This window comes from Pyrus communis, chromosome 15, assembly GCF_041283825.1.
Source record: "Pyrus communis isolate YQ-2024b chromosome 15, ASM4128382v1, whole genome shotgun sequence".
In the NCBI taxonomy this organism is placed as follows: domain Eukaryota; kingdom Viridiplantae; phylum Streptophyta; class Magnoliopsida; order Rosales; family Rosaceae; genus Pyrus; species Pyrus communis.
In genome coordinates, this window is record NC_142579.1 from 42,268,449 (window position 1) to 42,292,139 (window position 23,691).

Here is a 23,691-nt window from a genome sequence, read left to right on the forward strand (position 1 = left end):
GTTTTCTGTTGGCTTCAAGTCAACATGTGGAAATTAACACTTCGTAAACAACGAATCCGTTGTAGTCTAGTTGGTCAGGATATTCGGCTCTCACCCGAAAGACCCGGGTTCAAGTCCCGGCAACGGAATTTTATTTATACACTTTTTGTTGTTTTTATTTTCATATGGGCTTCAGTTAAAGGCTCATTGAGACGCTGCTCTCATTTTTGTAGCCCAAAAAATTGTTGTGGATATAGGCCCAACTTCAAACATCAACATTTTTTTTCTTCTTCTTAAAATACAGGTAATCTTCTATGTTAAATTATAAGAAAAACTAATGAAAATGATTTGAGAACTTTGAGTTTTAACGATAAGGAAAAAATAAATGATAAAGTGAATAGTACCATGATTGACTTTTCAGTATAAAAATGTGATTTTTTGTCAAAGTAAACAGTACCGAGAGTTTTTCGTTAAAGTTCTTTAAATTATATTGTATGGAAGAAAGATTCGAATACGGATGACATGAAAGCGCGATTGTAACTAATGCAATACTAGTTAAAGCTTATTCCATATTCATAGCCGTGACGTATTTTTTGTCTGATTATGTGAATAATATAATATTAGTTTAATATATGAAAATTTATTCAATAATCTTAACTAAAATAAATAGGTCACGGTCACGGAATAAGCTGAAGAAGAAAAAAAATGCAAAGGCTACGAAGTAGGAAAAATACTTACTTTGTCCGTTTCTCTGGTGACGTGAATAAAGAAATTCATAACAGAAACGTTATCCTTAGGCCGTTATATAATTGGCGGGATTCCATGTCCACTTGGACAATAAAATAAATTAAAAATCGTTTTCCCAGGAAACCAGTCAACGTGTCTCTTGGGGTGAAATTATCAAACTCCACATTGACAAAAACTCAGAGAAGTTCGTGATTCAGGGGCCCATCATGGGCCATGGCCCATTAGAATTAAGAAAAAGCGCAGAAACAGAAAAACAGAAAGACCAATGAAAAGTGAGTTATTCCCTAAAAAAATGTGTAATGTGATATCATGACGTGTTAAAAATTTCAATGTGATTGATCACATTGTCCCGCTACACTCTTATCTTGTCAGTTATAATATCTGTGAGCGACATCGATAAATAAATACATGTAATAAGGCACACATCTCTCGCTTTTAAGTATAACGAGAAATGTTAAATATATTCTTTCAAAATATAACTTTTATGAACTATTTGTCATTTTACAGTTTATTGATAATTTTTATACCAACATTATAAAATATTATGTTAAAAACATGAGATTACAGTGAGTTCATGAAAAGTTATACTGTTAAGAGAGTCTCATTCATATTTCTCAAGTTACACATCACTCACTTTTATGCATGCATTAATAATTCTCTCATCTTAAGACTACTTTTCTAGAGATCACTTAATTCATAAGTGTTTTTGAGTAGAACGATATTATTATTGGATTAAATAATTAGTTATTAGGGAAAATAGATGGAGGGAATTAAATGTCATATGCATATGTGTTTTTATTATAAGTATTTTAATAGAAACATGTTGAAATTTTAAAACTAGTACTTTATGATAAAGCAAGTGCTCCTACGATAAGTGATTATACGACAGAAGAACGTTTTTAATTCTGCAATATAGTTACAAGCGTTTTAAGTTTTATGAAAAGTACAAAAAATTTCATAAATTTTCTCAAACAAACACATGAGAAGAATAATTTATTAATACTCCGTAGCTCTATGATAGTAAAACTAAGAAACTTATGTCAATAACAAAAATAGATTATGAGTTGCAAGACAAGTAAATAAATAACAATACGTGACGATACCATCATATAAATTTTTTGAGGAATTCTAATGCCTGTTTGCTGACTACGTGGCACGTCCGGCGCGAATTACCCAGTCGTCTCATATTTGGGTATTACCCGGCCTTGCAGGGGCTCCGTTTATGTGAGACAGTGCCGGCCCACGGCGGCCGTATATAAGAACCTCGCCGGAAAGAGACTTTCTGCGGTCACTTTCACAAATTAAAAAGGTTTAATATTTTTTGGTCAATAAAAAAAAGGCTTCTTTTAGATTATAGCTTTTGGGGAAACGGGAAAAACAAAAAATAAAAAATCCAGAGCGATAGTGGTAGGGAACACAAACGCAGACGCACAAATTAGTTGCCCTCCAAGCGCAGCATATGGCGTCGTTTCTCTCAAAACCCCTTTCCCTTCCGTTTCTTCACACGCTCCTCCCACCCCTCCACAAACCCAGCACTCCTCCCACTGCCACCAAAAACACCCAACAATTAACATAAAGTTGAAATTGTATACCCAGCACATTCTGCGTTCCACTACTCTCTCTGACCTCACCGCATACCCAGCACTACTCATGGCAACGGCTACTTTCTACTTCCTCCTCATCGTAGCATTTGCTGTTCCTATTTGCTTCGCCGCCGCTTTGACTCCCGCTCAACGGCAAGCATCATTACCGGAGATCCAAGCGTTAATGGCGTTTAAGCGCAACCTCTACGACCCGCTTGGCGCGCTGGACGGCTGGGATGCATCCACGCCGTCAGCCCCGTGCGACTGGCGTGGCGTTGGCTGTGACGATAACCGAGTTCAGGAGCTCCGCCTGCCTCGTCTCCACCTCGGCGGCCGAATTACTGACCACCTCGTCGACCTACGCGACCTCCGCAAGCTCAGCCTCCACAGCAACAACCTCAACGGCTCTATACCTTCCTCTCTCTCCCAATGCGCTTTGTTACGAGTTCTTTACTTGCACGGGAACTCCCTCTCCGGGACTCTCCCGCCGGCGATTTTCAACCTCACCAACCTCCAAATCCTCAACGTCGCTCACAACTTCCTCTCCGGAAAAATCTCCGGCGACATTCCGGTGAGCCTTCGGTTCCTCGACCTTTCATCGAACACATTCGCCGGGGAGATTCCGGCGAATTTCTCCCCCGACTCAAGCCTCCAGCTCGTCAACCTCTCGTTCAATCGGTTCTCCGGCGTGGTTCCGGCAACCATCGGAGGTCTCAAGAATCTTGAATATCTGTGGTTTGACTCGAACCAGCTGTATGGCACTCTGCCCTCAGCAATTTCCAACTGCTCCTCGCTCGTACATTTGAGCGCCGACGACAACTCGCTGAGAGGTCTGGTTCCGACGACGATCGGAGCGATGCCGAAGCTTCAGGTGGTGTCGCTGTCACGGAACGAGCTGTCAGGGTCTGTCCCCACGTCGTTGTTGTGCAATACTGCTAACAACGACTCGTCGATGAGGATCGTGGAGCTCGGATTCAATGCGCTCACGAGCATTGCTGAGCCGCCAGATATCTCAAAATGTTCGAGTGTATTGGGGGTTCTGGACTTAAAATCCAATCGGATAAGTGGACCGTTCCCTTCTTGGTTGACAAACGTGACAACAATTATGAGAGTTCTAGATCTTTCTGGAAACATGTTATCGGGTCAACTGCCGGCGGAGATTGGCAATCTTCTCCGGTTGGAGGAGTTTCGGGTGGCAAATAACTCGCTGACTGGTGAACTTCCCAGTGAGATTGTGAAATGTAGTTTGTTACAGGTCCTTGATGTTGAAGGAAACAGATTTTTGGGTCAAGTTCCTTTGTTTTTGGGAGGAATGAGTAGCTTGAAGGTGTTGTCTTTGGGTAGGAATTTATTCTCCGGCGACATTCCGGCAAGTTTAGGAGCGCTTTCGCAGCTCGAATCCTTGAATTTGAGCAACAATAATCTGACCGGGAAAGTTCCAGATGAGCTCATGATGCAGCTAAGCAACTTGACCAGTTTGAATCTGAGTAACAACAGATTTTCTGGTGAGCTTATTAATGTTGGAGATTTGAAGAGCTTGCAGGTTTTGATTTTGAGCAATTGCGGGTTTTCGGGGAGTGTTCCTGCGAGCATTGGTGGTTTGATGAAGCTTGAAACACTGGATTTGAGTAAGCAGAAGCTTTCCGGGGAGTTGCCGGTTCAGATTTTCGGGTTGCCAAATTTACAAGTGGTTGCTCTGCAGGAAAATCACTTATCTGGAGATGTCCCTCAAGGTTTTAGTAGCTTGATTAGTTTGATCTATCTAAACATGTCTTCCAATGCCTTTACTGGTGTTATTCCCACCACTTATGGATTTCTCAACTCATTACTTGTTCTATCATTGTCTGGAAATCGCATTTCGGGCACAATCCCACAAGAGCTTGGAGATGGTTTGAATCTTCGAGTGCTCGAGCTTCGTTCTAATCAATTAGGAGGCAAAATTCCAGCCGATATCTCTCTCCTCTCCAATTTGAAAGAGCTCAATGTAGGTCACAATAAGTTGACAGGTGAAATCCCAGAGGAGATTTCCAACTGCTCCTCCCTGACTTCTCTGTTGTTGGATGGCAATCAACTTTCGGGTCAAATACCAAACTCATTGCCTAAGTTATTGAACCTCACAGTGTTAGATCTTTCCTCTAACAGGCTGAGCGGCACCATCCCAGATAATCTTTCGCTCCTCGTCCCTCACTTGAAATGCCTGAATTTGTCAAACAACAACCTTTCTGGAGAGATTCCAAAGCCGCTGGGTTCCCAGTTCAACGATCCTTCTGTGTTTGCAATGAACAGAGATTTATGTGGGAAGCCGTTGAGTAGAGAATGTGCAGTTGTGAGAAGGAGAAAAAGGAATAGGTTGATATTATTAATTGGGGTGGCTGTGGCAGGAGCTTTGCTTCTGGCATTGTGTTGTTGTGGCTACGTTTACAGCCTCTTGCGATGGCGGAAAAAGCTTAGAGAAATGGTAACGGGGCCCCAAAAGAAGCGAACAAGCCCACGAGGAAGCTCAGGAGACAGGAGCCGGGGAAGTGGAGAAAATGGAGGGCCAAAACTGGTAATGTTCACCAGCAAGATCACGTATGCGGAGGCATTAGAAGCAACAAGACAATTTGATGAGGAAAATGTGCTAAGCAGGGGAAGATATGGACCTGTATTCAAGGCTACATTCCAAGATGGAATGGTGCTCTCAATTCGGCGTCTTCCCGATGGATTCCTCGATGAAGGTGGTTTTCGCAAAGAAGCTGAAGCTCTCGGCAAGGTGAAGCATCGAAACCTAACAGTCCTCCGAGGCTACTACGCAGGTCCTCCCGACGTGAGGCTCCTCGTGTACGATTACATGCCAAATGGAAACTTAGGCACTCTTCTCCAAGAGGCATCTCACCAAGACGGGCACGTACTAAATTGGCCAATGCGGCACCTCATTGCGCTCGGCATTGCCCGCGGATTAGCATTCCTCCACTCCATGTCAATCGTACACGGCGACGTAAAGCCTCAAAACGTTCTTTTCGATGCTGATTTCGAAGCGCATTTGTCCGAATTCGGACTAGACCGGCTAACCATAGCCACACCAGCAGAAGCTTCATCGTCTACTACGCCGATCGGGTCCTTAGGCTACGTGTCCCCTGAAGCTGCATTGACGGGGCAAGCGACGAAAGAAGCCGACGTGTATAGTTTCGGGATTATATTGTTGGAGATTTTAACCGGGAGGAAGCCGGTGATGTTTACACAAGACGAAGACATTGTCAAGTGGGTGAAGAAGCAGCTGCAGAGTGGTCAAGTTTCCGAGCTGCTCGAGCCCGGGCTGCTCGAAATTGACCCCGAATCGTCGGATTGGGAAGAGTTCTTGCTCGGAGTGAAAGTGGGGCTTCTTTGCACGGCTCCTGATCCGCTTGATCGGCCGCTGATTGCCGACATTGTGTTCATGCTTGAAGGTTGCAGGGTCGCACAGGATATTCCGTCCTCAGCTGATCCCACCTCTCTGCCTTCACCGGTCTAATTTTTAATTTAATTTTTTAATTTTAACAAAATCACTATCCTCAATCATCATCGTCTTCATTTCTGCAGTTGTATGTACTTATTGGTTTGCCCTTTATTCCTCCTTTTTCCTGCTTTTGCTCAATTTCATAACTTGCACCTGACAGCGCCGAAAGACTTAAACTAAGTTCTCTTGAATCATGGACGTTAAAGAATGTTAAGGCGACAGTGTTCGTAACTATTATGCATCGCTAAGTGCTTAACCTTGCGTCGCATGGTTTATTTGAGACGGTATCACTTTAACGTCTTTGTTTTCTCGTATGTTTTGAGACAGTTATTTCTGGCAAACAAATATTACTGCGTAAGGGGAGAATTTGACTACAACGGATATGCTACGGTGGCGAAATCTAAGTTAGTTTTTAATGACCACTTCAAATATTTAAGCAGAACATCATCGTTCAATTTCATTTTAGTGGTTTGGTGTAGGTTAAGGTTTATTTCTTAAGAAAACTAACGAAAAGTTCAAAAAAGTTTTAGTTTTAATGAAAAATAACAAATAAAGTTGTACTACATAGTACCAGAAAAATGTAAAAATGTGATTTTTCGTTAAAAATAAACAGTACCGAAAGTGTTTCGTTAAAACTCATTTGTTTCTTTTGTTCAATTATTCTAATTCCCGCCAAGTGACAAATTCTCAATCGGGATGGGCCACGTGGCGAGCTCTGAAGACAGGGGAAAGTAGCCGTTAAGATACGACGTCTCCCTCCAGGGCATAGGCGTCTTTATCGGAAAAAGAGTTGCAGAGGCGTCGGGACCCACGGAAGCGTCGGACCCCTACGCTAATCAAGATTCTTTGGGCATTGCACGTCGGATTTTAGTCGAGAAAGTGTTGACCATCACGTGGTCCCTGACCGGTCCAAAGAGCATTCGATGTGAACCGACACTGACCTTTTCCTTCAATTTTTATTATTATACTTTATTTCTTAAATTTTTTGCGACTTTATATCAAACGAATTCATCGTAAGGAAACATATTTTATGTAAGTTATTGTCCGGTAAAATGCTCTAGTCTATAATTCATCCCATGCAACAAACAACTAATGTACATGTGTGACTTTAACGCTAATGAGATCTTGTTTGCAAGAGAAAATTTCTCGTGATTAAAACGGTTGTAAACAATAATAGGACTGGCACATTGAAAACTGTGTAGTTGTTGTGGATCCCACAACTGCATCAGACTGAGACATCACCACTGAGTAATAAGAACAAGAACAGAGATGATAATAGAAAGGTTGCAGAGTACGTGACCAAGTGAAAAAAAAAGTGGAAAAGTGAAAAGTTTAGGTGGTTAAAATGAAGGTGAATTTTACTGAGGATGGGCATGCACGATGGATGTATAACAAATATCAAATGAAGGTCGACAACACATTTAATCGGGTCATGAAAAACGAACAGACTATCAATAAAGGAACAAACTATTCACTGTATTCAATTGCATGACATGTCGTTCTCACTTCCATTGTCATTGCATGCATTTCATAATTCGCTCGGGCCATACACAAGCTACCAATACCACCCTCTATTACGAGATAAACTTTCATGTATCACTCGTTGTATACATTTTATGTCTTCTGTCGTTTGTATAACGGAAGCGATTTGAATGGCATGAATGATTTTGTGTAAGTTATTGCCCCCTTCTAGGTCATTATTGGCCTCTAATTCACAAATGCATTGTAATCGGGTATTGACCCAACATGACTATGTGAAGTATGACTAAATACGAAAACACATTAAGCGAGTGTTGACTTCATATTTATAATCCCATCTTTTGAAGAAAAAAAACTTGAGCACGGGAGCTTGACTAGCTAGAACCGTCTGCATTGAAAATTGCAGCCTATTTGAAGTCGAAAGGTAACAAAATACGTGAAAGGATCCTCACTGAATCTTTTCCTAAGGATTCTGTGATCGTGCGGTCAGAAATCATTTCAAAATTTAAAATTTAAAATTAAGTATGAATAATACTTAACGAAAACTGACCGCATAATATACGATGAACATATGAGATCACGGGATTCCTAGGAAAAGTATTTGGCGAGGATCCTTTTCCACAAAATACAACCTACGTGCAATGTTTGTATTAGCAAACCATGGTGTAAATCAGCCCTCAGTTTTTCCTATAGGCATTTTAAGCATACAAGTGTAACAAAGATACACTTCAAAAATTCAAAGATTTGATCCATGAGGACTCCTACTGATTACTGAACTATTTATAATTTATGCGTGCAACACACATCAACAATCCGTTGTAGTCTAGTTGGTCAGGATATTCGGCTCTCACCCGAAAGACCCGGGTTCAAGTCCCGGCAACGGAATGATTACTTTTTATAATTTTTTGCTTTTGGGTGTTTAATTTCATATGGGCCTATGCCAATGGCCCAATTTCTTACATTACCAAGCCCTTACTTTTATCTTTGGTTTCATAATTTCATACGGGCTTATGCCAAAGGCCCAACAAATGTAGGCGTGATTGAAATAGAGGCAAATAAGGGTAAAGTCTATGAGAGTGACATGTCTTTGCAATTGAATAGTGAGAGGTACTTCCTGCTCCTTTACTCTGGTGGTCTGTGTCGTTTTCATGATATTTTATAGGGTCCATGAGCACATTGAACTAACTTGCTAATAGAAATAAAACCGTTTTTTTTTTCTTTTAAATTTCAAAAGAAGATCAGCTGATAATTTTGTCATGTTTGTATATTCTTTTAAAGATAAAAAAGACTCGCAAAAGATTTCAGTTTACGTGGCCACTAAAATAAGGGAAAGGATCCTCTCCGAATCCCTTCCAGTCGGACCCTCAGGATCTCGAAAATTACTTGCAAGGCTTGCCTCCAACAGAGTCAGAGCAGCTTCTTCTCCTTCCTTGAATAAGGCCACGAAGCCATGATCGCAACCTTGCCTCGGAATAAGACCGCAAAGCCATCAATCCTAACTACAATTCCAACAACACCGTCTTCTCCTCCACATCCGCGCCCCTCTCAACCCTCTGCCGTCAACATCATCGTCGTTGCTGCCATCACAGCTTCTTCTCAGTCCGATGGCGTCAAAGATGTTTGAATGTTTTTGGCCATTTGATTTTCTTTTGAACGGATAGAATTGAATGATCCTCTAAATTTAGGTGGAAGAGATTCGGAGATAATCCTTTTCCCCAAAATAAAACCCTTTTTTTTTCTTTTTTTTTTTGTCAAACAATAGATTTTGTTATATTAGATATTAGATTAGTTACTGATAAAGTTTGAACTCACACAATAATATAAGGACTCAATTCATTTCTACCACTATAGTAAAATATCATTTGACAAAATAAAACCTACTTGGTTCACATCATTTGACAAAATAAAACCTACTTGGTTCACATCAATGGGGTTGGCAAGGGACCACGTGCTGGTAGCTACCTAAGAAGAAAAAAAAAAAAAAAAAAAGACCGCGTGCTGGTTAACAAGCAAGGCCCAAAGAATCTGATTAAGGGACCACGTGCCTAGCGAACGTTCTATCTTAACGGCTACTTTCCCCTCTATAGGACTAGCCACGTGCTTCACCCCAAATGAGCTTTAGCTATTTGGCGAGACTAGGATCATTTTTTTAGAAATTCTGAAATCGTTCTCGTTCATCATACATTATATGGTCAGTTTTTATTAAATATTATTTATATTTAATTTTAAATTTTAAATTTTAAAAATGATTTCTAATAACACGATATACGATAAACGATCACGATCGTAAGATCCTAGAAAAAAGATATGACCAGGATCCTTTTCCTATTAGGAGAGCAACCTACATCCAAGATACACAGCTTCGGTGATTCCCATGCCAATATTGTTCTACACCAATAATACACGTTGTGTGTAGCATACAATGTAATACCAACACTAACAGTATTACCTGTGACATGTAAATTACTCTCATGTTTAAAATAAAAATTTTACCACTGTTAGCATCAGGAAAGTTGGTGACTTCACTACAATAGTCCACTTCTTCAAGAACAGGGAAGCCTTGTAGAGGAATTTCAACCTCTCTTATACCACCATCGTTTGATTCACCAACGCTCATAACTTGTGTGAATACTGGGAATAAATCTATTCCTTTAAAAATTTGAAATCTGACCGTTTGGATCTAAGCTCAATAGAATTTAAAAAAAAAAAAATTAATGGAATCCCATGGCGCAGTTAGGTCAAAGTTAATTGAGCAAAATTAGGAAAAACACAAGAATAAAGGCCAAACCAATGGTAGAAAATGAATTAATCAAAAACCTAAAACTGCTGGAACGAAGATAATGTAGTCTTTTTTAAATAAAACAGAGATTAAAAATTAGGCTGGTGAAGGCAGAGAGGTTGGATCAGCTGAGGACGGGATGTCGGGTCCGACTCTGCAACCTTCAAGCATGAACACAATGTCGGCAATGGATGGTCGATCAAGCGGATCAGGAGCCGTGCAAAGAAGCCCCACTTTCACTCCCAACAAGAACTCTTCCCAATCCGAAGATTCCGGGTCTAGTTCCAGCAGCCCGGGCTCCAGCAGCTCAGAAACTTGACCTCTCTGAAGTTGCTTCTTCACCCACTTCACAATGTCTTCGTCTTGAGTAAATGTCACCGGATTCCTCCCGGTCAATATCTCCAGCAATACGATCCCAAAACTATACACATCGGCTTCCTTCGTTGCTTGCCCTGTTAATGCAGCTTCGGGGGACACATAGCCTAGGGAGCCAATCGTGGTTGAAGACGAGGAAGCTTTTGCTGGTGTGGCTATGGTTAGCCGGTCTAGACCAAATTCGGATAAATGGGCTTCAAAATCAGCATCAAAAAGAACGTTTTGAGGCTTTACATCGCCGTGTACCATTGAGGCAGAGTGCAGGTAGGCTAATCCACGAGCAATGCCGAGTGCTATGAGGTGCCGCATTGGCCAATTTAATACATGCCCGTCTTGGTGAGATGCCTCTTGTAGAAGAGCGCCTAAGTTTCCATTCGGCATGTAATCGTACACAAGGAGCCTCACGTCAGGAGCACCGGCATAATAGCCTCGTAGAACTGTCAAGTTTCGATGCTTCACCTTGCCAAGATCTTCAGCTTCTTTGCGGAAGCCACCTTCATCAAGAAAACCATCAGTAAGACGTCGAATTGCGAGCACCATTCCATCTTGAAACATAGCCTTGAATACCAATCCATATCTTCCTCTGCTAAGCACATTTTCCTCATCGAATTGTCTTGTAGCTTCTAATGCCTCTGCATACGTGATCTTGCTATTAAACATCACGAGTTTTGGCCCTCCATTAGCGCCACTTCCCCGGCTGCTTTTATCCCCTGAGCTTGTTCGAGGGCTGGTTCGCTTCTTCTGCACCCCAATTACTGTTTCTCTGAGCTTTTTCCGCCATCGCAGTAGGCTGTAAATATAGCCACAACAACACAATGCCAGCAGGAAAGCTCCACCCACAGCCACCGCAATTAATAAAGTCAACCTGTTTCTTTTTCTCCTTCTCACATCTGCACATTCTCTATCCAATGGCTTCCCACATAAGTCTCCATTCCTTGCAAACACGGAAGGATCATTGAACTGAGAACCGAGTGGCTTCGGTATCTCTCCAGCAAGGTTGTTGTATGACAAATTCAGGTATTTCAAGTTAGGGACGAGGAACGACAGACTTTCAGGGATGGTGCCACTCAGATTGTTAGAAGAAAGATCTAACGCTGTGAGGTTCAATAACTTAGGCAATGAGTTTGGTATGTGACCTGAAAGTCGATTCCCATCTAACAACAGAGAAGTCAGAGAAGAGCATTTTGAAATCTCCTCTGGGATTTCACCGGTCAGCTTATTCTGACCTACATTGAGTTCTTTCAAATTGGATAGGCGAGATATATCACCTGGGATTTTGCCTTCTAATTGATTAGAGCGAAGCTCAAGGACTTGAAGATTCAAACAATCTCCAAGCTCTTGTGGGATTGTACCCGAAATACGATTTCCAGACAAAGATAGAACAAGTAAAGAGTTGAGAAATCCATAAGTGGTAGGAATATCACCAGTAAAAGAATTGGAAGATAGGTTAAGATAGATCAAACTAATCAAGCTACTAAAACCTTGAGGGACATCTCCTGATAAGTGATTTTCCTGCACAGCAACAACTTGTAAATTTGGCAACCCGAAAATCTGAATCGGCAACTCCCCAGAAAGCTTCTGTTTACTCAAATCCAGTGTTTCAAGCTTCATCAAACCGCCAATGCTCGCAGGAACACTTCCAGAAAACTCACAATTGCTCAAATTCAAAACTTGCAAGCTTTTCAGCTCTCCAACATTAATAATCTCACCGGAAAACTTGTTATTACTCAGATTCAAACTAGTCAAGTTGCTTAGCTGCATCATGAGCTCATCTGGAACTTTCCCAGTCAGATTATTGTTGCTCAAATCCAAAGATTCGAGCTTTGAAAGTGCCCCTAAATTTGACGGAATGGTACCAGAGAATAAATTCCCACCCAAAGACAACACCTTCAAGCTCCTCATTCCTCCTAAAAAAGAAGGAACTTGACCCAAAAATCTGTTTCCTTCAACATCAAGGACCTGTAACAAACTACATTTCACAATCTCACGGGGAATTTCACCACTCAGCGAATTATTCGCCGCCCAAAACTCCTGCAACTGGAGAAGATTGCCAATCTTTGCCGGCAATTGACCCGAAAACATGTTTCCAGAAAGATCTAGAATTCTCATAATTGTTGTCACGTTTGTCAACCAAGATGGGAAGGGGCCACTTATCCGATTGGATTTTAAGTCCAAAACCCCCATTGCACTCGAACATTTTGAGATATCTGGCGGCTGAGCCATGCTCGTGAGTGCATTGAATCCGAGCTCCACAATCCTCAACGAGGAGTCGTTGTTTGCAGTACTGCACAACAACGACGCGGGGACCGCCCCTGACAGGTTGTTCCGCGACAGCGACAACACCTGAAGCTTCGGCATCGCTCCGATCGTCGTCGGAATCAGACCTCTCAGCTCGTTGTCGTCCGCGCTCAAATGCACTAGCGACGAGCAATTGGAAATCGCCGACGGCAGAGTACCGTGCAGCTGGTTCGAGTCCAGCCACAGATACTCAAGATTCTTGAGCCCTCCGATGGTCGCCGGAACCCTGCCGGAGAACCGATTGAACGAGAGATTGATCAGCTGGAGGCTTGATTCGGCAGATAAGTTCGCCGGAATTTCACCGGAGAATGTGTTCGAGGAAAGGTCAAGGTACCAGAGGCTCACCGGAATGTCACCGGATATTTTTCCGGAGAGGAAATTATGGGCGACATTAAGGATTTGGAGGTTGGTGAGGTTCAAAATCGCCGGCGGAAGAGTCCCGGTGAGCGAGTTGCCATGCAGGTAAATGGCCCGTAACAGAGCGCATTGGGAGAGAGAGGGAGGTATAGAGCCGTTGAAGTTGTTGCTGTAGAGGCTGAGCTTGCGGAGGTCGCGGAGGCTGGCGAGGTGGTCAGTGATTCTTCCGCCGAGGTGGAGACGAGGCAGGCGGAGTTCCTGAACTCCGTTGTTGAAACAGACGACGCCGCGCCAGTCGCACGGGGCTGACGGCGTGGACGAATCCCAGCCGTCGAGAGCGCCAAGAGGGTCGTGGAGGTTACGCTTAAACGCCGTTAACGCTTGGATCTCGGAGAGTGCCGTCTCTGGACTCGGCCGTTGAGCCGCCGTTAAGGCGGCGGGGAAATAAATTGTAGGAATAACAATTGGTATGAGGAAAAGGAAGAAGTAAGTGGCCGTCGCCATGAGAGAGGTCAGAGAGAGAGCACTGGAAAGCAAAATGTGCTAGGTTTATAAACTAATTATGCTGGGTGTGGGGTGCATGCTGCTGGGTTTGCGGCGGGGTTTTGTGGCGGTGGTGGGAGGAGCTAGATCGAGAAAGACGGAGTCGGATCGAGAGGCCGCCATTGCCGCAGATGAGAAGGCGAAGAAGATCTGCTCTGAGGAAAGAAATGGCGGAGTGAAAGAGGGACAGATTTAGGGTTTCTAACTGCCGTGTGAGCTCCTGAGTGATGCTGACATACTGATGACTGAAGTGGTGGTGTGTTATGGTGTGGCCAGATGTATGGGAAGTTCATAACCACGCAAATGAACTGATGCCACGTGGAAAGGTACGTACTTGTTCGCTGTTAGAGTCAAAAAGTTTCAATCTTGAACAAGCTGATAGTCTCTTTTGGGTGAAGTCTTTCGTACTTTTGGACGAAGATTGCGACAAAAAAAGGGAAAAGCAAATCTCAGGACTCCCCTTTTTATTTATTTATTTATTTTCTATTTAGTTTGAATAAAAAATGAGGAGAGAGAAAAATGGGTGTAATAATTGGAGGAGGCCCCCCACAAAAAGGTCAATGATGCTGTCCATGACGACTCTGGGGAAAAGATGGGGGAGATTGCGATTGGCGGGAGAAAATTTCAAACGTATACACAACCGAAAGTCATTGCGATGGTATTTCAACTCAATCAAATAGTATCTTCTATGTTGACTTACAACATGGCAACCGATATGGTGGGTTTTAAGAAGAAATGATGTACGCTCTCTCTATTCTTCAGACACCTCCTTGCGTTTCTACTTCTAGTCGCTTCATCGAATAACTTAACTTTGAAATAAAAGATAAGAACAAATAGAATAATACGAGAATCATTTCTGCTCTTGATTGGTTTAGAATACCATCACAATTGCTTCGCTGTTAGAGGTAAGTTGGAATATATGGCCTTTAACTCTCTGAATCCCACCGTGATGAAAGCAGCAGAATACAGGTTAAAAAAATGGTGGTAAAAGTAAATCTGTCCTCTCGGTTTCCTTTATTAATGTGAACTGCGGATCTTACACTAAGAGGTAGGAACTTATGCATACAAAGAGTATCAAAGATACAGAGACTACTAGTTGGACTGTCTAATTTGTACCCAAAAAAAAAAAAAAAAAAAAAAAAAAAAAGGGAAACTAAGTACACTTTTCAGGCAGCTGTCAAACCTTCGGGAAAGGATTCAACCTCAGGGTCCTGCGAAAGAAATCTACGGCAAGCGTAAAAAACAGCTGAATGGAATCGTTCGGGTTGGTCTATGAATACAAAGTGCCCAGCCTGCAATATTTTATCAGGAAAACCTTATTCATCGAGATCAAAAAATTAATTAATGACAACTGCGTGGATAAATAGAAGGCAGAGAGAAACATACTTCCGGAATCCTAATGATCTCACATGGGACCTTCATTTTTTTGCCAGCTTCTTGAGCCCCTTGGTAGTTCATCCAGTCTTGATATCCGTAAATAAAAGTAGTCGGCACTTTCCACTCCGATGCACTGTACATAAAAGAAAAGGACTCCGTGTAAATGATTCGCTCAAAGCAACTTTATTACAACAAACTTCCAACTATTCTTTGATGTTCAGTAAAGAGATTAGTATCATCAGACCTCTGTATAAGGGGACTCCTAGCAAATGCTCCGAAAGAAAATATGTACTTTAAGCACAGCTCCCCACTAGCTTTGGCTGCTAAAGTATGGTACACATAATCTGCAATTATAAAAAAGCAACCATCAAGATCTTAAAAGTTGGATAAGTGTGTTCTGTGCACAAATAAATTGACCTTACATTACCTGTTAGAAGTCGGGATTCCTCTTCAGTTAGTGCGGTCCCTGTCGAATAAGAACCAAATCTGGCAGTTGTGTAACTCCGAACGAGATTTGGACCCAAAGGCCCTAGCCCTCTGCAAAAATAAGGTAAACATACACAAACATAAGATCTAAGGAAAGCACAACATGAACCACCTCTTTCTCTCTTTCATCTCTGATCCATCACTAATCTTTGGAAGAAATGGATTTCAAAGTGCACCAATGGCTCAAAATGCGCATGGTATGAATGGGAAAAAGTACTTCGTGTCCAAACTGACAATTTGAACAAAAGCACCACACAACTTGAAATCATAATTTAAAAAAACAAACAGAAACGTGCGCATGCCTCCGTGCTTCCTCTGGTCTATTCCTCTCAGGAGAAGGATGAGAGAGGAGGGGAAGCACAGGAAATCAGTATGAGTGGAGGTGGGAAGCTCAAGTTGTTTCAAATAAATGCAAAAGAATAATATTTCCAAAGAATTAGTATTAGAGGTTCATAGAACATGTTGCAACCTGCATCTGTAAAGTGCGCAACTACCATATCAGAAACCTACAAAAATGATTGAAATGGATAATATGTACCATGCATGATATGATTTTGCAAATCGTATTGACATTTGTATGAGGACGGAAAATATGTATCTACCTGACTAACTTCTGTGGAGTAAAATTAGACTCCCACAAATAGTTGAAAATTGCTCCTTTCCATGTTGCTTTGAATTGGTTAAGCCTCTCATACGATGCATCTGACTCCGATGAAAACCCGGCAGGTCCCACTAAAATCAAATGCTTAACGTGCTCTGGATGCTATCATATTAAAATAATTACGACCATGAATACCAGACCTACCACCATTATCCCTAGATTCAACTAAATATATGGGATAGCAAATACCTTCAGAGTGTACTTTGATGCAACATACCCACCAACTGAATGCCCAAGTAATATAAAGTTGCTGAGGTTTTTGGCTTTTCGCCATTCCTCAAAGGAATCGATGAACCATGCCTCAGTTTCTGCATTACCAGTTGCTAGTTAATTACTCTGGAAAAGTTATATTGTCCATTTTACAGATTAATAGTGAAAAAAACTCTTGACCACTGTCAAAATAAGTTATAACTTGCGGCACAAAGATTAATATATAACGCCAGAGTAAAATTACCTTCAGTGCTTTTACATGTAAAATCAGGCCTGCTTGATCCGCCCCAACTGTAAATAACATTAAACCAAGGATTTGAGAACAAAATATATTACAGAAATAAACCCCGAAAAGCACCATCTAACATGGAACTACAAAAGGTTAAAAATGTTTGGCATCAAACATGAAAGGGAAGTTGTGTGTCTTTAAAAAGTTTTCGACACCAGAAGGAAAAGAAACCAAGTGCACAGTAGAACTACAATGGAGAACACCAAAATAAAAGCCTGCGGACTCAGAGCTAGAAAAATTTGTATCCCAACAAAGCCTGTAGTAATTATTTAAGAAATGTTTCCGGAGCACCAGACACCAAAAATAGAAAAGAAGAGAGTTTAATCTTGAACCAAGACTAAGCATCTGGTACAAAAACACAACTACTTAAGCATCAGTTAGACTACTTAAGAGTTGTAAAATTATGTTCGTTCATCGCTGTGGTGTACATGTACAAGTTTTAACATTACAACTGAAAACAAAAGAATATCTTATTATCTTCACAAAGTAGTTAGAATGGGTTGCACACCAAGGAATAACTTAAAGCATGTAAAAGTTAATAACTTCCAAGAGGGGTTAAAAACCTAAGCAAACAAAGAATAAATTCAACAATCAACGTTAAGAATCTGCTCACCCTATTTGATCAATGGCAATGACCCTGAACCGACTGGCAAGGCCATCGAAATTTCTAAAGAAGAAACCTTGAGAAGCACCGTATCCGTGAATCATAACAATAGTAGGAGAATTCTCTTTGCTGTCAAATGAAACCGTGTTGATTAGCCTTTCTTCATTGCTTTCGGATCGAAACCACCTGACTTTAGAGCCCGGTGGTCCAGATCCTATATTCACCAGTTCTTGAACATAAGGAGTCCTGCGAAATTCAAGCAATTCCCATTATTTTGTCAGAATTCAACCTTTTCAACCGTTCAGTAAATTGAAGAAAGTTAAGAGTTGGGGTTTGAACACACAAAATTGATAAGAAATTTGAGAAATTAGCCAACTTCAGCTCCAAATTAAGGTTCTTACTACAATTGTAATTCAGAAAAATCCTAAAAATTAGAACTTCATGACGGCACAAACTAACAAATTCCCTAGTTTCCGTTTCAGTATTTGCTCAACAAATTAACACAACTCTGCAATCAAACGAAATGGAGAGAGAGTGAGAGAGAGGTGGATTACTTGACAAGAGAGAGCAGGCGCTTCTCGGCGGCGATGATCTTATCGGTGGATGTAGGGATCCAACGGAGGACAGAGGGCCAAAACGATTTGGACTTGGGATTAACCGCAGCAGCAACAGCATCGGATTCGTAGGCTGCAGCAACGGCGGCAGGGGAGGTTCGTTGCTCGGCGGACCTGCTGACTTCGCCGGCCATTCTCGACGAAATTCTACGCAGGTTCATACGCTTTCAAAACAAATGGAAAGTTTGATTTTTGGCTGCGACTAATAACGGACAGTTTATATATACGCCGATTCTTTGCCAATGTTTCGCGCTTTTTCGACTCCGACGGAAGGAGGCAAAAGAGCTTCGTTTCTTCGAAGCTGATACGGGACACGTGTTAAATTCTGGATCAGTCGTCAGCATTGACGGTGATTCGAGTAAAGACGTTGGCGATGACGTAAATTTTAGCCTTGTTAGGCCCACATGAACAGGAACGAAAGCCTCCGAGTTCGCACACAATTTCTTGTTTGGTGGTGCTATGCCAAACATCAATTTTAACCTCCCAAAAGCCATTATTAATTTTTAACTTTCGGATTAAATGAATTGAATAATATTAAAAGACATAAATCAGCATAGTATGTGAAAGATAAAAATAAAAGTGTGAAAAATACCATCCATTCTTGTTTTTATTGTAGAATCACGTCTAACTTTTGATTTATTCGGTATTAGTATGTTATATCTTATGGTAAGAATCGAAATAAACACTTGTATTCCTATTAAGTAGACATGTTATGGACTCATATTTATATAAAGTCTTTTATTATACATGGTCGTTCAGTGAATAGAATAGAATAATATTGATGGGCAAAGAACCCATTGTATATGAAAACAAAGGTAAAGCCATCTACAACCAAATAGAATAGAATAATATTGATGGGCAAAGAACCCATTGTATATGAAAACAAAGGTAAAGCCATCTACAACCAAAGGATGGCCAAATGACTCCCTTTAACCCTATAGCCATGCAATAAATTATATTTTAATAAACATCGCTAAGCCATATTTTATACCATCTCCAACTGAGGAGGTCATAGGCCAAACATAACCCTTTAACAAAAAATCATCTTCAATCAAGGGGGTCAAAGGGTCATAAACCAAATATAATTTATTATTTTAATTAAATTAACATGGTTAATTAAATTAAACTACCATATTAAAATAATATTTTCGAACATATTTAGAGTGTCACTTGTCGCCAAATGAATAAGCATTCGGATTTCTTATCTTTATATAATCACAATAATTTTTTGGATATAATTTCAAGTGATACGTGTTGCTAACATGAGTATCTCTCAAGATTTCTTATCTTTATGTAATCTCAATAATTTTTCGGATAGGATTTCGAGTGACATGTGTCGTTAAAGTGAGTAACTCTCCAGATTTCTTATCTTTATGTAATCTTAATAATTTTTCAGATAAGATTTCGAGTGTCACGTGTCAAAATGTAATTGGTTGTGCAAATTTTAGATAAAATTCTTATATACGTAGCACTTCTTATATTCAGCTTTCAATGGTGAAGGAATGATGTAGGTAAATATAAGAACAAAAAAAATTAGAATTTTTTTTTTAAATCGTCAAAAAAAAAAAAAAAAAAAAAAATCAAATTCCAATGGTAACCTGACAGCAGCATAACGTTAGCTAGCTAGAGTCATGCTGATGCCAAGTAGCCGTTGGCATTCAATGGGACGAGTTCTAGGGCGGGCAAAATGTCAAGCTTGACATTCTGGTGCTGGAGGGTTGGCAAAATGTCAAGCTTGACATTCTAAAGCTAGATGGCTAGCAAAATGTCAAGTTTAACATTCTGGCGCTGGAGGACGTGCTGGCTAGAAATGGCCAGCTTGCTGGCCTGATTTGGGGGTTTTGGCCCGATGGGGCCCACAAGTCATTTGACCTAGCCCTCTGTTAGAGACCGTTTTTGTGTCTTTCTTAGCTATTTTCAGACCTATGACCCCTTGACCGGGTCGGTTGGAGATGACCTAAAAATTAATCCAAGAAACTAAACATGAAAGAAACTTACCCATTATAATTCTTTCCGTGGGTATTACAAATGTTAAGTTTATATCATCAGTAAAGCCGTGAGCATAATGAATTATTCAATTCAATCCTATATACCAAACGACGCCCAAATGAGCCCTTACGTCAACCCAAACACACAGCTCCAAACTCACTCTTACCATGTTCACACGGGTTTGATTTGATCAGATAGAGACCTAAAAATACATTCACCCATGCATTGGATTTCTCAAATTATTTCACCTTCATAAATTAAACAAAAAATACTTAACGGACCATGCCAATAAATCGGTATTGCAACACATAACTACTGGCCAACAAATCCAGAGTAAAATAAGAACGAATGTTCTAAACACAATGATACAGGCTATATAAACTTGAACAAATAAATGTTTAATTCGATTTCTCAATACATCATGGGATCGTGAAACACAACGCAAACTTATTCGGAAGTAAAACTAATAGCTAATTCTATTTCTACCACCTTTAGCACATAAATACTACTACAATCCACCTGGTAGAAGACACCATCAATCACACCATACCTGAATCAGCTGCACCGCACCTTCGAAACAAAACTACAACTTTTAACCAAAACAGTAAAGTAGTTCTTGATAAAAGGCAGCAACCGAAAACGCCACCAAGCACACCTTCTAGTCAGCTCTTGACTGACCCGATCGGGAAGAGAGAATGATACCAACAATCAGACCATACAGTGCCAGTGCTTCGGCAAAAATGAGAATGAGGATCATTCCAACAAAAAGCTTTGGCTGTTGTGCATTGGCTCTGCATAATACCAAAATGACATTAGAGGAGGAAACTCTCAATCGAAACGCAATAAGATACCAAATATGAGTAACACGGCAGTAAAGACAATTCATGAATGCTCAGGAAAACTGACTGACAACTATAGCTTCTATATAAACACACTTCAAAATCTCCAACTGGTTTTTAGTTGCGATATACCTTTGATGGCCTTCAACCATGGGAAAGTCAGCACTTAATATGTCACAAATTCGATAATATAACACCAGGCATATGAAAAAGCAGACTGCTATTACTAAGAACCAGTAAATACAAGCACGGCACACCACAGAAAACCCGGTTCTTAAACAATCAAATCGATGTTGTATTGCAATTTATACAAGCAGTGACAGGTTAAAATAGCACAATGAGTACAAACATCCTAAACCAGATTGAAGCAATGCAAAATGGAGAAAGAATCCGGAAATACCGAGATAGAACGAGAGATGTTACCTAACACCGGCATCACCGACAATGCCAATAGCCATACCGGCAGAGAGACCGGCAAGGCCGCAAGCTAGACCAGAGGAAAGATGAGCATAGCCATCGAAAAGGTAATAGGACTTAGCCTTGGGGTTGATACCGGTACTGATGATGACGGCGATGATGAGTCCGTAAATACCCAACACTCCCGCCATAACTACCGGCACGATCGACTTCATCACCAGCTCCGGCCTCATCACTCCCATGGACGCCACTCCTACTCCGCTCTTCGCCGTCCCATACGCCGCTCCCATACCTGCAAAACACACAAAATCTGATCAAAATCCCTATATCCGCCCGGACCAAACCCTAGGTGCTTAGATCTGGGCCGAATAGGAACATACAGGAGAAGACGAGGGCCGCGGCGGCGCCGAGGAACCCGAAGAACGGTGCCGTTTCATCGCCACTGAAGGTTGAAGAAGACATTCTCCTCGATTTACGGACAGATATTCTTTGATCGGATCTGGGCTTTGATGGATTTGTTTTCTCCTCTCCTCTCCTCTCCGCGAAGATCCCTTTGAGCGTTTACGGGTGTATCTCAGCCTCAGAAAGTAAGACTCTGTAATTACGCTTATACCGCGCTTTAGAGGAGTCATTAGCTGATGAGGTTAGCTTGAGGCCCAATTCACCTCATTGTACACTTTATCAGTAGCCTGAGGCCCAATCTGGGAATGGTTAGTTGGGGCCAACCCAGCCCATCGAATGGAAACACCGACATGGTTTTGCAGGATTCGAAATCCTTAACCCGGTTTTGTTATTCCACAAATTAGAGTAGTTTTAATTAAAATATGGCCTTAAAAATATAAAAATAAAAACCAATTTAAAATGATTTAATTTTGATATTTGATTGCATAAATGATCATTTTTGCTAATTTTCCAAAAGTACTTATGTTGTCGTCAAAAAAATAATCATTTATAAATTGCTCCCCCCACACAGACCCCCCCCCCCCCCCCCCAAAAAAAAAAAAATGTTAGTCTTTTTCGTCTTTTGCTTTTGTGAACCCTCTCTTTTAATTATGACCCTTGAATCTCTTAGATTTGTTTAATTCAATTGGCAGGTAAAAAAAAAAAAAAGGATGTGGTTGCAGAGGTGAAAAAAGGTGTGGAAAAATCATTGGCCCTTTCAAATGCATGGGACTTTTACAAGATCATTCATCTATTGCTAATTACAGTGCTATTGGAAGACGACTCCATTCATAGCACAACTTACATGATGCACTACAGCGGGGGAGAAAATATTGTACCGCGCAACATGATGGAGTGGCCCTCTCACCAGGGTAGGACCAACACCAAGATGGGTATGTGGATGTAGGTCCCACCACTCTATGAGAGGGTTGTCACAGAAGACGACCCAACCCACAAATCGATCTAGACTCTGGAGGAGCAAATAAGGGCACTAAACAACCAAAGGATGAGACGACCACTTTCCTGTAAACAATTGCTTTCAACATAACAGCAGGTACGTACATTGGAATTCTGGCTATTTGTTTAGTTTGTCAAAAGTAGACGTAAAAAAAATGTTTGCCTAACAGTATAAAAGACCACGTAAACAATGATAGACAGCAACAAATAATTCATCTCGAAATCATTGAACACGGACACTGCATATGAAACGACAAATTTCAAATGCCCGGTATCATTTGAACCTCACCCCAAATGAAAAGGAAGGAGAATACTTATATATGATATCTCCACTACCCGGGTAACACTAATCGCTCAAATGGAATAGATACCATTACCAACTTTCAAGAAAAATAAAAAAGCTCATGTCAATTGTCAAAGCAACAAAGCGTGAAACACAACGTATGAAGGCATACTTACAGCACCGCCATGTAAGATATTAGGAATCCCAACTGAGAGGAACTAAATACGAATGTCGGGCAAAAAAACACATAACATGTTAAATAAACACATCTATTAGACTATTTCATCTCCAATCCATGGCATCTGCCAACAGTTTGGCACATTGAACATAAATCAGGCAAGGGTTGATCAAAGAAATCTTCAAAATATCTTAGCATCAAGAGATGTGGGGATATAGAGGCTAGAGCGCATACCTCTTGCTTCATCTGAACAGCCAAAAACATCTATCCTGGCCTAGCAACAATCAAACAGAGGCGTAATCAGAGACTGAAAACAATAGAATGAGTGAAAATGCTTTTCAATATGACAGATAAAACCTGGCATTCATCATGCAATCCAACCATAATCGAAGCTAAAACTGCATACAGCTGTGTAAGCATAGTTTTAGATATATAACAGAACAACTATAACAAAATATACCTGCGGTTATTTCTGGATTTCAATGTAATACCACTATTACATGTATGCTTTCAAATGAATAACTATTTTGGAAGCTGGAACAAGAAGTTGAAACTATTAACGCATACATCATACATGAATAGAAAAGCCTCCCGACCCAAGGCAAATAATCAGAGAGGAAAAAAGTTCAGAAAGCAGATATTTCATCCCTCAGTGTCTTCTAATAGAGAAATATGCAACTCCTTCATTCAATTTAATGGTGAGCAAATGTGAAGTTAGTGATTCTGTAAAA

At 40.9% G+C, this 23,691-nt stretch overlaps 4 protein-coding genes and 2 non-coding genes across 6 annotated transcripts; 3 read left to right on the forward strand and 3 right to left on the reverse strand.

The window, feature by feature from the left end:
- The first annotated feature begins 55 nt into the window (after nt 1-55).
- Nucleotides 56-128, forward strand: TRNAE-CUC (transfer RNA glutamic acid (anticodon CUC)). Its single transcript has one exon. It is a non-coding gene; the product is annotated as a tRNA-Glu (tRNA).
- A 1,984-nt stretch (nt 129-2,112) lies between these two features.
- LOC137719219 (uncharacterized) lies at nt 2,113-5,922 on the forward strand. The gene has a single exon (XM_068458407.2). It carries the CDS (start codon nt 2,377-2,379, stop codon nt 5,797-5,799), a length of 3,423 nt encoding a protein of 1,140 aa, XP_068314508.1. The 5' UTR covers nt 2,113-2,376; the 3' UTR covers nt 5,800-5,922.
- Nucleotides 5,923-8,075: 2,153 nt separating this feature from the next.
- Nucleotides 8,076-8,148, forward strand: TRNAE-CUC (transfer RNA glutamic acid (anticodon CUC)). The gene has a single exon. It is a non-coding gene; the product is annotated as a tRNA-Glu (tRNA).
- A 1,891-nt stretch (nt 8,149-10,039) lies between these two features.
- Nucleotides 10,040-13,861, reverse strand: LOC137748823 (uncharacterized). Its single transcript, XM_068489015.2, has one exon. The coding sequence runs from the start codon at nt 13,574-13,576 to the stop codon at nt 10,139-10,141; it is 3,438 nt and encodes a 1,145-aa protein (XP_068345116.1). The 5' UTR covers nt 13,577-13,861; the 3' UTR covers nt 10,040-10,138.
- A 739-nt stretch (nt 13,862-14,600) lies between these two features.
- On the reverse strand, nt 14,601-18,192 carry LOC137743910 (1-acylglycerol-3-phosphate O-acyltransferase). The gene is made up of 9 exons (XM_068483842.2): nt 17,797-18,192; nt 17,252-17,488; nt 16,594-16,640; nt 16,329-16,447; nt 16,081-16,241; nt 15,420-15,529; nt 15,237-15,336; nt 15,002-15,125; nt 14,601-14,907 (listed from the first exon to the last, which is right to left on the reverse strand). The coding sequence occupies exons 1-9, from the start codon at nt 18,015-18,017 to the stop codon at nt 14,782-14,784; spliced, it is 1,245 nt and encodes a 414-aa protein (XP_068339943.1). The 5' UTR covers nt 18,018-18,192; the 3' UTR covers nt 14,601-14,781.
- Nucleotides 18,193-20,196: 2,004 nt separating this feature from the next.
- LOC137737551 (V-type proton ATPase 16 kDa proteolipid subunit) lies at nt 20,197-23,327 on the reverse strand. Its single transcript, XM_068477073.2, has 3 exons — nt 21,482-23,327; nt 21,108-21,393; nt 20,197-20,636 (listed from the first exon to the last, which is right to left on the reverse strand). Exons 1-3 carry the CDS (start codon nt 21,561-21,563, stop codon nt 20,504-20,506), a joined length of 501 nt encoding a protein of 166 aa, XP_068333174.1. The 5' UTR covers nt 21,564-23,327; the 3' UTR covers nt 20,197-20,503.
- Nucleotides 23,328-23,691: the final 364 nt, after the last annotated feature.